The sequence below is a fragment of the Xenia sp. Carnegie-2017 genome, unplaced genomic scaffold (assembly GCF_021976095.1).
Source record: "Xenia sp. Carnegie-2017 unplaced genomic scaffold, XeniaSp_v1 HiC_scaffold_22, whole genome shotgun sequence".
In the NCBI taxonomy this organism is placed as follows: Eukaryota; Metazoa; Cnidaria; class Anthozoa; order Malacalcyonacea; family Xeniidae; genus Xenia; species Xenia sp. Carnegie-2017.
This window is the reverse complement of record NW_025813485.1, coordinates 12,620,894-12,637,866: the sequence shown is the minus strand read 5'-3', so window position 1 is coordinate 12,637,866 and position 16,973 is coordinate 12,620,894. Positions and strand designations below refer to the sequence as shown.

The following is a 16,973-nucleotide window of genomic DNA, read 5'->3' as shown; positions in this document are numbered from 1 at the left end:
GCACGACAAAAGTTATTAAAAACGTAAATTGGATTATAGCACAAATCTTAACTGAAAAGTTACAAGCGAGCAATTTTGAATACTCAATAAAGATTAACATTTGCAAGTATCCACTGTGCACTCTTTATTCAGTACGTGCATACAAAAAATGGAGAACTCATCTGTACCGATAAAAGCAATTATGCCATATGCCCGTCACCCTGTTAATTTCAGAGACAGATCCCCACTTTTTTCTTCGACCTCCACCTTTCACATTTATTGACGCTATAACATAGGTAACTACATTCCTTGGCTACAGCCTAAAGTCTAGATACTTCAAAGAATATTGCAAAGTTTTATAAAATTGGTTAGAAGAATAAGCACTTACTAAAAACATGTACAAAGAGCAAATTTTCATCAAAAATCTATCTCCCAAAACATGAAGACAGAAAAAGACTGCGACTAAAAAGCACATGGAGGACTATGGCTACGTATTCGTTGATAAAACTACAAATGTCTCCCATAACCCCTCCCCCCACATGGTGAAATAAGTCATATTTTTACCGCCAGTTAAACAGTTCACGGTGTCATTGGTGTGGGGCACACGGACGCGACAAGAACAGTAAAACAGCAAGGCACATTTTTGAATATTTTTAGGTTGTTCAATGTTCCATATGTATGACTCTTGAATGTTCCAAGTACATGTAATTTTAAAAATGTACAGAATGATCATTTATGTGTCAGTGTGAGATTTTGTCCGTAATGGATGCTTCTTTACCAGCGCAGAGAGAAAATTCATAAACCATGTAATTTCACATGCATTAGAGAAACCACTTGCTATATATGCAGTGTCCACATGAATCGCGAATCATTTATGTGCTTAAAATAAAAAAGAATCGGCGAAACAGGAACAGTATCAACTGTACAAACCACTGGTACAAACAGTACACACAATACTACTTCACTATACAGTGGTTACCATGGTAACTAATTACCATAGCAACATGACGCAGGGAAACTAAGATGGCTGCTAACCAAAGCCATCGAAATACAAGATACTTGCAGAATTTATCCCACAGTAGCGATAAAGATTATCTGAAAATTGGGCCTACAGGCAGAAGAGAAATAGAAAAAAGTGATCGTGTTGAACGTGGACGAGTTTTAAAACTCAATGCGATTCTGATCAAGTAAACTTGGACGTATTACTCGATGCTGTACCTGAACTTGATATAAATGACATTGACAAGACGAGAAAAATTACGGGAAAAAGCGAAGAGATTGTGCGTGAGGAAGAATCTAAAGCTTCTGGATTTATTTGTATGAGCAAATCTGTCAAAAGGGTAAATCGTACGCACCCGAGAAAAACAAATCTGCGTGAAAATAAGCAAAACTTTTCTTTTCGGAATGACGAAGTTGTTGCTATTGACTTGGAGAATCAAAGACTTTTGAGAAATATCAGTCATCCTCGACCAAGCTCAGCCTCGAAAACTGCACTTGGTGGAAATCATTTTGTTCGTGTGAAAACCTCTTCAGAAGTCAACAGAAAGAAGTTTCAAAGAAGAATAGACGAGGAAAATCAGGTAAACATTAATTTTTTTTTTGTTGACAAAAAAGAATGGCGCAATATTTTCGTAGTCTAGCATTGTTCTTTATGATAAAAGCAAACTAGTTGTGTGGCTGTAGCACTCGTGAAGACTTATGATCTTTCATATTTTACTTAGGCTATATTACGTCGCCTTGAATCAGTGAAGCCAACAAAGACTTTGAATCTAGAATATCTTCTACGAAATGAAACACCTAAAGCTCAGAAACTACGATCAACAAAATCGTTCCATTGCATTCTGCATCTCAGGAAGCATGACTCTAAGGCTTGAAAGGAAACTAAATTACTACTGAAGGAAATTATGAGGTAAGTCAGAGTACATTACTTTAAATTTTTCAGCACTTTTTGTCGTATTTTGAATTTGTAATATGCAAGTCATGTTGAGTTGTAGTTATTTTGAGTTTGTATTCTGACTTACCCTGCACCTGCAACTGGTTCAGAAAAAAGTATTTGTTATGGCTTAATCTGGGCTTTCTTATGTATATTCTTGATGTAAGGTTCGATTAAAACATTTAAATGAATTTTTTCTCCTTTACAACTAACTATAAATGACATTTCTACTTCACTTAATCCTCAAACATGTAATTTACATCGTTCGTTTGTACCAACAATATTCATTAAAAATGAAAATGATCAAAAACACAATTTAAAGCTATTTGAACAAATTTTAATACATAGTCAATTCATTAAGCTTAGTCAAACCATTAAATATAGTAAAATCATAAGTAATTATATAAATTGCACAAGTACAGTTAAATCATTGAGTAAAGTCATATAAATCATCGCGCAAATTCATCAACGTACTCTAATTTAAAAATTCTTCCTCTCAGTTTTCCTCATGGTTATTGTTCAACAGTTCATCGTATGTTGGGTCATGGCGGTGCATTTTCTACGTATGGTGGCGATGGCCATGAAAACCAAACGTACCATCAATGATGATATCCCTAATACAAACAAAAGAATCAATATTCCAGGTATGAAACCTAACATTATCATCTCGATAATATCAAGTGTTGGAAATACGAACATCCATCCTGTACTAACATCTTCTTTGGAAAATCTGTAAAATGATTTGTACATATTAATGATAGCCATTACTACAAGACTTAGTAGAGAAATGGTTTCTGCTGTGTTGGCACGAGGGTTTTGGAATGGTTTCACTTGGTTATGATGTAATAAGGCCAGCACACAGATGATTGCCATGCACATGAGTCGTAAAGTGGGATCAGTGATAAAACAACTAAGAAATGTCAAGAGAAAACGTCGTGCAATAAGAACGCTCTGCCAGTAGACAGCACCTGACTTTCCCTCTTCAGGCTTGCGAAATGGAGCGAGAAAGATGGATTTCAGCGTATCTGTATACTCACTACTGTTTACTGTCCTGTTTACAGGACTTCGACAAATACAACACCTTTGCAAGAGATACTGTAAAGACCAAAAAATGAAAAAAGGAAGTGGTACAACACAAGCGATAAAGAATTGTTTTGTTGAAATTATTCCATTGTGCAATTTCACGGCAAGCCAGGCTAACACCGGGAAGAAGGGAATTACTACAACAACGTCAAATGCAATGAACAGAATCTGCCACCATTGGTAGCATAATATGTTACCATCATAAAACCAACGACGGTCAGAGTTTATGGGAACGCATTGAATTAGTGGAAGACTAACGTTGGCAATATTTTTATATCCTAAGAGAATGGTTTGCATTGTTGCCCCCAGGTATTGTTTAAATTTTGGAGTGTATGCACGAAAGATCTTACTTATGAAAAAGTGAAGACTGTAGATAAAGTATATGGCAAGTAAAGTTCCAAATACAGGTGCAACATCAAACAAATGTTTTCCAGTTGCTGTGAGACCAGGTATTGGACATACACCTTCGAAATGAACTCCCTGAAAATTGAAAAATCTCTGAACAGGAATAATTATTTGGGCTTTCAAAAGGTGCTTTATGTTTGTATCTGTTTGCAGTAAGGAAGAAATCTGATAGAAATAGAAAATAATTTCAAGAAATCCTACGGAATCAATCCTTTCGTTTTCAATTTCTTCAGTGGAGAGAACAAACGGAGAATCGCTTCTCTGCATCTCTGTTGACCGTATTGATCTTCTGTTGTTCTCGCTCAGGTGTTTAGTTATTTTTCATTCATTTTTGAACCACAATATCTGTTTTACTAGAAAAGTGACAATCGGTGGTTGAAATATAAAAAACAAAGCCATGCTGAACGCCAATACGATAAACACAATCCAAAACCAATAATCGAAACATTTTTCTGTCAATTTACAATCTGAATGAAGATATGATCTTCGCACTTTGTTGGACAATTTAAGCAATTTAACAAAGTGCGAAGATCATATCTTCATTCAATTTCAAACACCGCACTTCATACAACAATCTTTCAATTTACAATCTGTTGAGAATGCAATTTCGCTGTAACCGGGAGAGCAATGACCGCAAATCCAACCTTTACGCTTTCCTTGGCACATGTTGTAGTTGCCGTGCTTTGGGTTTTTTGAGCCTCTAAGACAATAACCATCAGGACATCTGGTAAATTTTAAAGATGCCTTATTTTTCTTGCACAAATATCCCCAGAAGTTTGGCTTTGATTTGATGGTTGTTAAACACTCGGCTCCATTTGGACAAGGTAGACAAGAAAATGGATGAACTGGTCTCAATCCTAATGTGTGACCCCGCTGTAAGCTATACGTGCCTGGATTACATTGTGTACATACAAAGCGAAGTATAGTGACGCGGTATGTACAATAACTATTTATCCATTTGTTATAAGAGAGATTCAACATTTTCATCTTTGATCCAACTGGGCAACGCAATATTGTAAAATTATCAAAATCCGCAATCCCGCCATTTGCAATCCAGACCAAAGGATTATCTGACTTTATTTCTTGTTTTGCGGTAGTATTGTGTAAAATGAACGGTCCTTCGCTGTACGTATGTATGAAAGTTTCTGTATAGAAAGAATTATAAGTTATTGTGTTGTAAAAAGTGCTATTGAATAAATTTAAGTTGTTTGAGCCATAGTTAATAAGATGACCACCTTCATGTGCAAAATTGTTGACAAAGTGACAATTATTGAAATATATTATTCCGTTTTCCATGGTGACTGCACCACCATTTCGGGCAAAATTTTCAATAAACTTCGTGTTCTTTATCGTTACAGAATTGTTGTAATCCCATAAGCGCACAATATCTTTTTCGTATTGAGGATTTTTCAAAATATCACCTTTAGTATTTATTGCCATGCCACTACCCATGTTATAAATTGCTTCATTGTGTTTAAAAACTGATTCATCGACATGAATCGTACTTCCATGATTAATTTCTAGATACATTTGTGTATCACAATATTACTTGTGTTATTTTCAAAGGTTGTGTTGAATATGTTTATCGTTGAATTTGAAATTAAGAAGTAGAATGCTCCACCTGGACCATAAGTTGCATTGTTTGATTTAAAAACTGAATGCTTGCACAAAAATTCGCCATCAACATCCTGTAAATATATGACACCTGCATAATATCAAGAGCTATTCATCAATTTGATCAACAAATCTGTTTCCTTAAATAAAATTTGACCAAGAAAATAATTATGAACGTTGCCTTATTTAACAATTCGTAGGTTCCAGAAAATTAGTGATGAATCTTAATCCACAACCTTCCCGTATCATCCACTAAACCTCTGCAGATACTCGCCCTTAACAGACCTTAGACTATTCATTGACATTGCTTCCACTTTGCAAGATTGTACTTTTAAAACCAAGTAAGTGCTTTTAAAACGAAGTACTGCTTCTGCTTTGTTTGTTTTGAGTTACTCCTAGTGCTATCATTTCCATCAAGACATTCAATATTATATAAATTGAAAAATGATTTATTGTGTTTTGATAAGTTGTAGGGGTTAGAGCATGATCACGCGGTGTTATTCTATGAAGTTCCGAATCAAATTTCCTTTCAGTTCAATTCATTTTATTTGCGTTTGTAGTATCTTTTCTTAGTTGAATATATTAATCTGCTTTAATATAGTCACAAAATCGCGTTTTCAGTTGAAAATTATTTTAAATACATGTAAACTAAATCTCTATCCATTGCTCTTAAAATTCATTATAATTATACACATTTTATTCAAATGGCAAATTTAATTATACAAAATATTCACATTGCACGATTACTATAATGTAGCTTTGTGTACATTATAAAAGCATTTTTTTTTTGAACTCAAAAAATATTTTTCTTCATCATCAGTTTCTTCATCTTTCTAAAATAAATCTTTACTTTCTAAGCAAATTGGAGCAAGTAGCTAGTTTGCAATTCTTTCAAAAGACTTTTGAATTACAGCACAGTGATAGTACTTAGTACTTATTCCATAGCTTTAACAAAAGTATTTTGCTGCAACTCTACAATGTTTTGTGAAGCTGCAAAAAAGGAGGTAAAAAAAATTCTAATATTCCTCAATTTGAATCATCGAGTAAAGTTCCTTTTTTCTATCCTTAAAAAGGTCACTCAAATTAGATTCCAGTTTACTTCGAGGAGTTGGAAAACCTAAGTTCTTAATTCTTTTCAACAAGTTTTTTTTTTCAAAAACCATGAGTAAAATGCCGATGAATGCTCAAAACTTCTTTTATCCGAAATTCTGAAACCAACATGGGTCATTTTCTTTCTTCCATTTAAAACAGTCAGACATTGGTCTTTCTCCTCATTACAATTTCTAATCAACAGACTTAAGATAGCGTTTTGATTTGGGGATGCAAAATAACCGTTGTATCAGCCTTCAGATGAGCTGTTTTGAACACAATATGATTTTACTTCATACGCTAGTATTTCCAACACTAATTTCTGTACAATCACTTTCTTTATCAAGGACATTAGCCTCGATTTTATACGTGTATTTCTTCAAACACGCGGTAAAGTAGTTAATCAGGTATCTTTGATTGAGGCGATCAATTAAATGTTTTTTTCCCTTGGAAAATGTTAATTCAATCTCACAAATGAAAAAAACAGCAAGAACAAAGGAGGCTCATGCTAATGATGAAGGAAGTCATTGTTTAGGACCAAGTAAAAGTCCTTGAAACTTTGAGCGTAAAGAAATGTGCATTTCGACCGAAAATGAGTTCATCAAACTCACATCTGAAAAATGCTGTGTTTCAAATAATCTTGCTGTTCTGCATAGTAAACACGCACTGGCAAGATCTCCAAATCAAAATATCATTCTTTGGTAGCCACCTGAAGATACTGATACATTAGTTATTTTGATAAGAAAATGTTACAAGGAGGAAGAACACTGTGTCATTGATTTAGAATTGTCGAACGAGAAAAGAAATTTTGGAAGATTTTTGTATGCAATCCAACACTCAGAATAGCCTTTCAACTGGTAAAAGTTAACTGGAATCAAACACATTATAGACTTGGCCTTCTAGAAAAATGTGTATCTTTCTTGTTACCATAAGAAGAGCGCCATTGTTACCATAAAGAATCAGTATAGATAGATAATTATCTCTATTTGCTACCTCCCACCTTCCCACTCCACTCCACAGTTCATCTATGTTGCAGTTTCCCACATTAGCATCTAAGCTATGGCGTCATCAAATCAACCATAGGTAGCTTATCTTAATGTTTCAACGTATGGGTGGGTGGATGCCAAAATATAACTCAAACATAGTAATACTGACAACGAGGAAAACTAAATTGCTTCAAGTTAAATTTCTGATCTGTAAATTGCTTTTCATGATGCTTCTACTTAAATAAATTACAATTTACAACATAGTAAATTTGAGTAAACGTGCTTAATTACCATTATTTACATACCACTGTTATTTTGGGAAACCAATATGCATGGGTAATTTATAAAAGTAATTGTTCGTAGTACTGTGACATTGATGTGGTCAATATATATATTTAAAAATGGATCAGTGGAATAATGTATGTTGTGTTTATTGTAGAAAAATTAGCTATTAATGATGCAACTACGTATAAAGATACTCCCCTTTGGCTACAAACTCACCCACAGATCCCTGTTTATCATGACGATTCCATACACTGGACCCAATACCAATACCTACCAGAAAGTTTTCATTTTATTTTCTCTGGCCGCAGGTGGTACTTACCTCAACCACATTCTAGTCTACATACTTCCTTTACTGTCTTTGTTTGGGATTCTGTAATCGCTTATGCTTTTGTTTATTTCACTCGTGTAAACCATGTTAAAGACAATAGAGGGAACTGCTAGTTTGTACATGTCCTTTGCTACTTATCTCGTTGATTGATACAAATAGGTAACAAAAAGTATAAACGTATGATTTAGGAAATATATAACGATAGCGGAGTTAAATACCGTTACACAAACATATAATTGAGAAATTGAGAAAAACATGTTACCGAAAAAAATAAACAAAAATCTTGCGCTCCATCATGTGAAGACGCTTTCTTTAAAAGTGAGCAAGTTTTAGGCACTTCATGTCAGTACTTAACTGCAGTAGAAGAAAAAGTGGAAATGTTCGCTGGTATAACTGACGTTAATATAGCGTTGATGAAGTCTGATAAAAATATCCAATCAACAGAGAAAGCAACTAATGAAGCAATAACTTATTTCATGAACGTTTTTACGATAAACTACTGCATGCTCTTAGATTCTACTTTATTTGCTTTTTATTTTATGAAACATTCATTTATTTGATCATTGTGTTTTTAACACAATGCAATAAGGAAGTTTCTAATCCAAGTAAATAGAATGAGAAGTTATTATACCCTCATAACATCATTAATAAAAACTGGTGACGAAATTAAAATTTAACAATTAAATAGGATTAATGTATCACTCGAAAATAACTGCTTGGTTTTTGCTTAATTTATTAAATTTAAAAGTATATACTGTATATGTCGGTATTCGTCAGTCAGAACATATTGCACGTAGTCGTTGTAAAAACGAGATGAAACAATCACTAGTTCATGTTATAATTGAAACAATTAATTGTAAATGAATATGCCTTCATTTCTAATTGACACAGTAAATTGTAATCAAACACCCATTTACACCTTTTCGTAGCTCATAGAACCAATGATAGCATGTGAAGAAATTGAGAAGAAAATAAACATCGTTGCCACTCCTAAGATCGCCAAAAAAGTGTTGTTGAATTCATAACAGTGCATGGTCTTTTGGAAAAGGGGCAAAAAAAGTATAGAAAATGAATGTTTGGATTGTTTTGGCGAAACCCTATATAAGTCACTGGAAAATAGCTCGAACACATGGTTTTTACATATTTGATGAGTATGCTAAAAATATTGTTTTTGACACTAATTCAAAAACAAACTTTAAAACGCTTGAAACTTCATCCAATACAAAAAACATAATTGATTCACAAATGCAAGAAGTGCCTTAAATGGCACAATATGTGAGAGCTACATGTGAACAATTAAGCATCGCAGCTTCATCTGAATGTAAAAGGATGGCAAAGGAATACGATGATGCAATTTCTAATAATACACAAAATTCAGCAGCAACACTAAACAAAATAAAATTTATCAAGGTAACAAGGGCAAAAAGGCTTAGTTTGACGAGACGAAATGTGAGATAACACATTGACATATACTGTTGATAAGATTTTCCGCCCATACCATTAACGAATACAAGAAGCATGCTATCAGTACAATCCAAATTTCTACTTGAACTAATGCTCTCGAATGACGTACAGGCTTCTAAAAAATTAAAGTGGTACAAGTTCATTCTTTCTTCATGTGCAGTATCACCAAGTTTGAATACTCTTCTAAAATAGAGATGATATTAGTCTACAAAATTCAAAGGACAACATTTGCTGTTCACGATTTCTATCTATCATGAAAAGAAAATTACTGTCGAACACAGAGTGATCAGTAGCACAATTCTTATCTGAAAAGTTACAAGCGAGCAATTTTGGGTGCTCAGTAACGATTAACATTTGTAATATCTAGTGTGCACGCTTTATTCAGTACGTTCATACAAAAAATGGAGAACTCATCTGTACCGACAAAAGCAATTATGCCATATGCCCTTCACACTGTTAACTTCAGAGACAGATCCCCACTTTTTCCTTCGACCTCCACCTTTCACATATATTGACGCTAAAACATAGGTAGCTACATTCCTTGGCTACAGCCTAAAGTCTAGATACTTTAAGGAATATTGCAAAGTCTTATAAAATTGGTTAGAAGAACAAGCACTTACTAAAAACAAGTACAAAGTGCAAATTTTCATCTAAAATCTTTCCCCTCCCCCCAAACCTGAAGACAGAAAAAGACTGCGACTGAAAAGCACACGGAGGACTATGGTTACCTATTCGTTGATAAAACCACAAAGCCATCGAAATACAAGATATTTGCAGAATTTATCCCACATTAGCGATGAAGATTATCTGAAATTGAGCCTACAGGCAGAAGAGAAATAAAAAAAAGGGATCGTGTTGAACATGGACGAGTTTTTAAAACTCAATGCGATTCTGATCAAGTAAACTTGGACGTATTACTCGATGCTGTACCTGAACTTGATATAAATGACATTGACAAGTCGAGAAAAATGACGGGAAAAAGCGAAGAGATTGTGCGTGAGGAAGAATCTAAAGCTTCTGGATTTATTTGTATGAGTAAATCTGACAAGAGGGTAAATTGTACGCACCCGAGAAAAAGAAATCTGCGTGAAAATAAGCAAAACTTTTCCTTTCGGAATGACGAAGTTGTTGCTATTGACTTGGAGAATCAAAGACTTTTGAGAAATATCAGTCATCCTCGACCAAGCTCAGCCTCGAAAACTGCACTTGGTGGAAATCATTCTGTTCGTGTGAAAACCTCTTCAGAAGTCAACAGAAAGAAGTTTCAAAGAAGAATAGACGAGGAAAATCAGGTAAACATTAATTTTTTTTGTGGACAAAAAAGAATGGCGCAATATTTTCGTAGTCTAGCATTGTTCTTTATGATAAAAGCAAACTAGTTGTGTGGCTGTAGCACTCGTGAAGATTTATGATCTTTCATATTTTACATAGGCTATATTACGTCGCCTTGAATCAGTGAAGCCAACAAAGACTTTGAATCGAGAATATCTTCTACGAAATCAAACACCTAAAGTTCAGAAACTACGATCAACAAAATCATTCCATTGCATTCCGCATCTCAGGAAGCATGACTCCAAGGCTTGAAAGGAAACTAAATTACTACTGAAGGAAGTTATAAGGCAAGTCAGAGTACATTACTTTAAATTTTTCAGCGCTTGTTGTAGTATTTTGAATTTGTAATGTGCAGTTATGTTGAGTTGTAGTTATTTTGAGTTTGTATTCTGGGGCAACTTGCACCTGCACTGGTTTAGAAAAAAGTATTTATTATCCTTCAAGTTGGGCTTTCTTATGTATATGCTTGATGTAAGGTTCGATTAAAACATTTAAATTAATTTTTCCTCCTTTACAACAAACTGTAATCGACATTTCTACTTTACTGAATCCTCAAACCTTTTAATTAACATCGTTAGTTTGCTTCGACAATATTCATTAAAAATGAAAATGATCAAAAAGACAATTTAAAGCTATTTGAACAAATTTTAGTACATAGTCAATTCATTAAACCTAAGTATATAGTCAAACCATTAAATATAGTAAAATCATAAGTAATTATATAAATTGCACAAGTACAGTTAAATCATTGAGTAAAGTCATATAAATCATAGCGCTCAAATTCATCAACGTACTCTAATTTAAAAATACGAAGTCTTCCTCTCAGTTTTCCTCATGGTTATTGTTCAACAGTTCATCGTATGTTGGGTCATGGCGGTGCATTTTTCTACGTATGGTGGCGATGGCCATGAAAACCAAACGTACCATCAATGATGATATCCCTAATACAAACAAAAGAATCAATATTCCAGGTATGAAACCTAACATTATCATCTCGATAATATCAAGTGTTGGAAATACGAACATCCATCCTGTACTAACATCTTCTTTGGAAAATCTGTAAATTGATTTGTACATATTAATGATAGCCATTACTGCAAGACTTAGTAGAGAAATGGTTTCCGCTGTGTTGGCACGAGGGTTTTGGAATGGTTTCACACATTTATGATGTAATAACGCCAACACACAGATGATTGCCATGCACATGAGTCGTAAAGTGGGATCAGTGATAAAACAACCAAGAAATGTCAAGAAAAAACGTCGTGCAATAAGAATGCTCTGCCAGTAGACAGCACCTGACTTTCCCTCTTCAGGCTTGCGAAATGGAGCGAGAAAGATGGATTTCAGCGTATCTGTATACTCAGTATTGTTTACTGTCCTGTTTACAGGACTTCGATAAATACTTAACCATTGCAAGAGATACTGTATAGACCAAAAAATGAAAAAAGGAAGTGGTACAACACAAGCGAGAAAGAATTGCTTTGTTGAAATCATTCCATTGTGCAATTTCACGGCAAGCCAGGCTAACACCAGGAAGAAGGGAAATAATACAACAACGTCAAATGCAATGAACAGTTTCTGCCACCATTGGTAGCATAATATGTTACCATCATAAAACCAACGACGGTCAGAGTTAATGGGAACGCAATAAATTAGTGCAAGACTAACGTTGGCAATATTTTTATATCCTAAGAGAATGGTTTGCATTGTTGCCCCAAGGTATTGTTTAAATTTTGGAGTATACGCACGAAAGATCTTACTTATGAAAAAGTGAAGACTGTAGATGAAGTATATGGCCAGTAAAGTTCCAAATACAGGTGCAACATCAAACAAATGTTTTCCAGTTGCTGTGAGACCAAGTATTGGACATACACCTTCGAAAGGAACTCCCTGAAAATTTAAAAATCTCTGAACAGGAATAATTATTTGGGCTTTCAAAAGGTGCTTTATGTTTGTATCTGTTTGCAGTAAAGAAGAAATCTGATAGAAATAAAAAATAATTTCAAAAAATGCTACGGAATCTTTCCTTTCGTTTTCAATTTCTTCAGTGGAGAGAACAAACGGAGAATCGCTTCTCTGCATCTCTGTTGACCGTAATGATCTTCTGTTGTTCTCGCTCAGGTGTTTAGTTATTTTTCTTTCATTTTTGAACCACAATATTTGTTTTTCTAGAAAAGTGACAATCGGTGGTTGAAATATAAAAAACAAAGCCATGCTGAACGCCAATACGATAAACACAATCCAAAACCAAAAATGAAAACATTTTTCTGTCAATTTACAATCTGTTGAGAATACAGTTTCACCGTAACCAGGAGAGCAATGACCGCAAATCCAACCTTTACGCTTTCCTTGGCACCTGTTGTAGCTGTCGTGTTTTTTGTTTTTTAAGCCTCCAAGACAATAACCATTAGGACATCTGGTAAATTTTAAAGATGGCTTATTTTTCTTGCTTAAATATCCCCAGAAGTTTGGCTTTGATTTGATTGTTGCTAAACACTCGGCTCCATTTGGACAAGGTAGACAAGAAAATGGATGAACTGGTCTCAATCCTAATGTGTGACCCCGCTGTAAGCTATACGTGCCTTGTTCACATTGTGTACATACAAAGCGAAGTATAGTGACGCGGTATGTACAAGAAATATTTATCCATTTGTTATAAGAGAGATTCAACATTTCCATCTTTGATCCAACTGGGCAACGCAATATTGTAAAATTATCAAAATCCACAATCCCGCCATTTGCAATCAAGACCAAAGGATTATCTGACTGTATTTCTTGTAATGCGGTAGTATTGTGTAAAATGAACGGTCCTTCGCTGTACGTATGTATGAAAGTTTCTGTATAGGAAGAATTATGAGTTATTGTGTTTTTAAAAGTGCTACTGAATAAATTTAAGTTGTTTGAGCCATAGTTAATAAGATGACCAGCGTCATGTGCAGAATTGTTGACAAAATGACAATTATTGAAATATATTATTCCGTTTTCCATGGAGACTGCACCACCATTTCGGGCAATATTTTCACTAAAATTCGTGTTCTTTATCGTTACAGAATTGTTGTAATCCCAAAAGCGCACAGCATCTTTTTTACATTGAGGATTTTTCAAAGTATCACCTTTAGTATTTATGGCCATGCCACCACCCATGTTATAAATTGCTTCATTGTGTTTAAATACTGACTCATCGACATGAATCGTACTTCCATAATTAATTTCTAGATACATTGCACCTCCAGCATTTTTAATACTTGTGTTATTTTGAAAGGTTGTGTTGAATATGTTTATCGTTGAATTGGAAATAATGAAGTAGAATGCTCCACCTGGACCATAAGTTGCATTGTTTGATTTAAAAACTGAATGCTTGGACAAAAATTCGCCATTAACACCCTGTAAATATATGGCACCTCCAAAACTCCCACGATTTTTCTCGAAAATGCTTCTTTCTATCGAAATTGAAAACGACGATAAATTCTGTATTACATGATTTTGAAAAAAAATCCCACCTCCTCTTCCTAATGCAGAATTACGAAAAAAAGATACATTATTCATACCAATCATTGCTCTCGTTCCCTTGAAATATTTATGGATGGTTATTGCTCCACCATTCACGGCTCTGTTTCCAGTAAATTTTGTGTGATTGGCTAACAATGTAACTGAGTTGGCTGAAAATGCATTCCCTTCATTAAGTGAAATGGCGCCTCCGGAGGATTTTTCTGCATGATTGTACTCAAATAATGAACACGAGAGCTCCAAGTAAACGGCTGAAGATGCCAATGAGAACACGCCTCCCTCATATTTAGCTCTATTTTCCGTAAAATTTGAGTTATTTCCACTTAAAAATAAATAACCATTATTTTTTGTATAACTAAGAAGACTAAAGCATCCACCAAAGTTCTTGTGAAACAATGATTTATCGATGTGTATTTTTGCATATAAAGGGTCGCCGGAGTATACAACCCCACCAATATATGCAATATTTGAAATGAATGTAGAGTTATGAATCCAGATTTTAAACTTTTGTGGGAGCCACAGAACTCCTCCACAATAACCTTTATTAGATAAAAAATTTGAACTGAGTATTTTTATCTTTACTGTTACAGACATATTTGCAACTTTGCTTGTCGATATATACATCACACCACCAACGCCACCAATATTCAAGTTTGTAAAATTAGAATTTTCAATATGAACACTAACATTCCTTGCGTAAACATAGAGAAATCCACCATTAAATTGATACTTCAATCGTCCATTACTTATCACACAGTCGGCCATTACCAACTGCATCATTTCACTTTCTATATAAAATATCCCTCCATGATTTTTGTCAACTCTATAATCATCTATTTGTGTGTAAGTAATAAGGATTTCTGTTCTAGTTGAGCTGATTGAAAAAAGTCGCTGTTTGTTCCTTTTTACCCGCGTGTCTGCTATCGCAATGGACGTCGTTTCAGTATTTAAAACAAAGAGGCTGTGAGTAAACGTGTTGGTTATGTCTTGCAATCCATTATATACTAAATTGCTTTTCTCCATTACAGTAAGTTTTAAGTGATTAGTACTTACGTATATCATTCCCATTGGACGAACATAGTTATTGAAAAAACTTGTATTTTGCATGTGCAACTCTACAGCATGTTTTCCAAAGTTATCTATGCTTAAAACACTCCAAGAAGGTGATATTAAAATTGGAATCCATCTAATGCCATTTCGTATGAATTGTGAATTTTTAAATATAATGCTGCTCCTTAGAATGTTTATATCCTTTGACCACATCTTCACTGAAATACATGCTTCATTTGCTTCGAATTGGACATTTTGAAAAACCAAACTTGTAAGGTTCCAATTATATACAGTAAAATTCACTGCAAGTTTTTTAGTTTTGTAAAACACGCACTGAGTAAAAATGGCAGACGAATCCACTAAATGTACTTGTGTATTTTCAAAGAAGATTCTGATAAAACCAATGATGATTGGAGAGGCATTTTCTCTGCCGTCTATAAACCAGTTAAAACCACTTTTGCATGAAATACGACAAAGTGACGGACCGTCACTGGCAAATGTCAAATTCTTCGTGACGTAAATACCTTGGTGTCTTCTTTGGAATGATTTACAATCATATGGAGATATTTTTGTGTTTGTAGAATCGATAAGAATTTTTGATGCATTACCTGCTACAGAAACACCATGTGATATTGAATAACACGGGCGACTGTATGAGCCACATGAAACAGAATCATGACCTTTAGCCCTTGAGACATATATATTTGACGCTGAAGTGACTTCGAAGTCTACATAAAAAGAATTATATGCGATGCATCTAAATGTAATGCAATAATGTGAGTTATGCGGGAAACAATAATCAAATCTAATGGTTTCAAAAAATAAATCTTTAGAAAGTCAATAATCAGAAGATTACTTAGAGCTGTGCAATGTTCATATATCATTAGATCCAGATTGCATCAATATACGTGGATATAGACATAACTTTGAGCTACCGCTGAAATACATCTTGAGTAGAAATATTGCGTTCATTAACGCCAGGCAACTAATCATGATGATAGCAAGAACATTTTATTTAAAATATTCGATTTATAATTAATAAAAGGGATGAGCGCACTTACTGAAAAATTCCAGAAGGAAAGGTCCACAGATGATTTTGAACAAGAGTATACATTTCATCTTCTACGGACAAAATCTAAGAGAGTTTTTAAAATATCACTGGAGCTGAAGAGTACTTAGAGTGCGAGAAATAAATGTATCTCCTGACTTTCAGAATCTGCGTTGAGTCTTGCACTAACAGTCTTTCTTGGCCGGCATAAAAAATATGCAGCAGTCAAGCAGAAGCGTAACTGGAGAAGGGGTTGTCCATTTACGAGGGGCCGCGACAAAAAACATTACAAAAATTTATTTAATAATTAAAACATATTAACAAGAAATCAAGTTACAAACTATGGACATATAGAAAGCTTATACACTTTTACAAGAAATCAAGTTGCATTACAAACTACGCACGTATAGGAAGCTTATTAATAATAATATTATAAAACTTCGAAAATTTTAACTATTGTTTGTGTCGAGAAATCTTCGGGAGAGAACTCTGAACTGAACAAATCAATAGATTGCTAGATTATTAAACAATGGTCAATCTTATTTCAATACCATTGTGTATATAGTCTCTAAAGATTATTATTATACAATGATGGTGCAATCTTTGGATGCGTACTCTTAATAAATCAATATAGACAATTATACAATGATGATTCACTCAGTTTCCCTTCCGCAAATAGCATTGACCTTGGTCTGAATATTTCTTGATATCATGCTGAGTCTCATCCAATAAAGGTCACTTATATTTTACTATGTATTGTTGTAATCTCGAGTGTAATTCACTGAAAGTCTTCGGATAATTCTCTGTCATGTTCGCAACAACGACTTTTAAAATTATTTGTAGGTGACGTATATTTTTTGGGACAACTAA

At 34.2% G+C, this 16,973-nt stretch overlaps 4 protein-coding genes across 4 annotated transcripts; 2 read left to right on the top strand and 2 right to left on the bottom strand.

Annotated features, from left to right (window-relative positions):
- The first annotated feature begins 657 nt into the window (after positions 1-657).
- On the top strand, positions 658-2,092 carry LOC124445136 (cilia- and flagella-associated protein 97-like). The gene is made up of 3 exons (XM_046995843.1): positions 658-677; positions 1,139-1,559; positions 1,701-2,092. Exons 1-3 carry the CDS (start codon positions 658-660, stop codon positions 1,851-1,853), a joined length of 594 nt encoding a protein of 197 aa, XP_046851799.1. The 3' UTR covers positions 1,854-2,092.
- Positions 2,093-2,431: 339 nt separating this feature from the next.
- Positions 2,432-4,852, bottom strand: LOC124445135. The gene is made up of 3 exons (XM_046995842.1): positions 3,970-4,852; positions 3,725-3,867; positions 2,432-3,634 (listed from the first exon to the last, which is right to left on the bottom strand). The coding sequence occupies exons 1-3, from the start codon at positions 4,850-4,852 to the stop codon at positions 2,432-2,434; spliced, it is 2,229 nt and encodes a 742-aa protein (XP_046851798.1).
- A 4,113-nt stretch (positions 4,853-8,965) lies between these two features.
- Positions 8,966-10,887, top strand: LOC124445134 (cilia- and flagella-associated protein 97-like). The gene is made up of 3 exons (XM_046995841.1): positions 8,966-9,112; positions 9,985-10,458; positions 10,598-10,887. Exons 1-3 carry the CDS (start codon positions 8,966-8,968, stop codon positions 10,748-10,750), a joined length of 774 nt encoding a protein of 257 aa, XP_046851797.1. The 3' UTR covers positions 10,751-10,887.
- A 156-nt stretch (positions 10,888-11,043) lies between these two features.
- LOC124446751 lies at positions 11,044-16,333 on the bottom strand. The gene is made up of 2 exons (XM_046997628.1): positions 16,117-16,333; positions 11,044-15,783 (listed from the first exon to the last, which is right to left on the bottom strand). The coding sequence occupies exons 1-2, from the start codon at positions 16,172-16,174 to the stop codon at positions 11,321-11,323; spliced, it is 4,521 nt and encodes a 1,506-aa protein (XP_046853584.1). The 5' UTR covers positions 16,175-16,333; the 3' UTR covers positions 11,044-11,320.
- Between the last annotated feature and the right edge of the window lie 640 nt (positions 16,334-16,973).

Coding starts and splice junctions, on each gene's coding strand:
- LOC124445135 (XM_046995842.1), bottom strand. CDS start 4,852: ATGGGTAGTGGCATGGCAATAAATACTAAAGGTGATATTTTGAAAAAT. Junction 3,868..3,969: donor TTGTAAATTGAAAGATTGTT/GTATGAAGTGCG, acceptor ATCTTCATTCAG/ATTGTAAATTGACAGAAAAA. Junction 3,635..3,724: donor TATTGTGGTTCAAAAATGAA/TGAAAAATAACT, acceptor TTTGTTCTCTCC/ACTGAAGAAATTGAAAACGA.
- LOC124446751 (XM_046997628.1), bottom strand. CDS start 16,174: ATGAAATGTATACTCTTGTTCAAAATCATCTGTGGACCTTTCCTTCTG. Junction 15,784..16,116: donor TTTCCTTCTGGAATTTTTCA/GTAAGTGCGCTC, acceptor CTTTTTATGTAG/ACTTCGAAGTCACTTCAGCG.
- LOC124445136 (XM_046995843.1), top strand. CDS start 658: ATGACTCTTGAATGTTCCAA. Junction 678..1,138: donor ATGACTCTTGAATGTTCCAA/GTACATGTAATT, acceptor AACGTGGACGAG/TTTTAAAACTCAATGCGATT. Junction 1,560..1,700: donor GAATAGACGAGGAAAATCAG/GTAAACATTAAT, acceptor TATTTTACTTAG/GCTATATTACGTCGCCTTGA.
- LOC124445134 (XM_046995841.1), top strand. CDS start 8,966: ATGGCACAATATGTGAGAGCTACATGTGAACAATTAAGCATCGCAGCT. Junction 9,113..9,984: donor ACAAAATAAAATTTATCAAG/GTAACAAGGGCA, acceptor TCTGAAATTGAG/CCTACAGGCAGAAGAGAAAT. Junction 10,459..10,597: donor GAATAGACGAGGAAAATCAG/GTAAACATTAAT, acceptor TATTTTACATAG/GCTATATTACGTCGCCTTGA.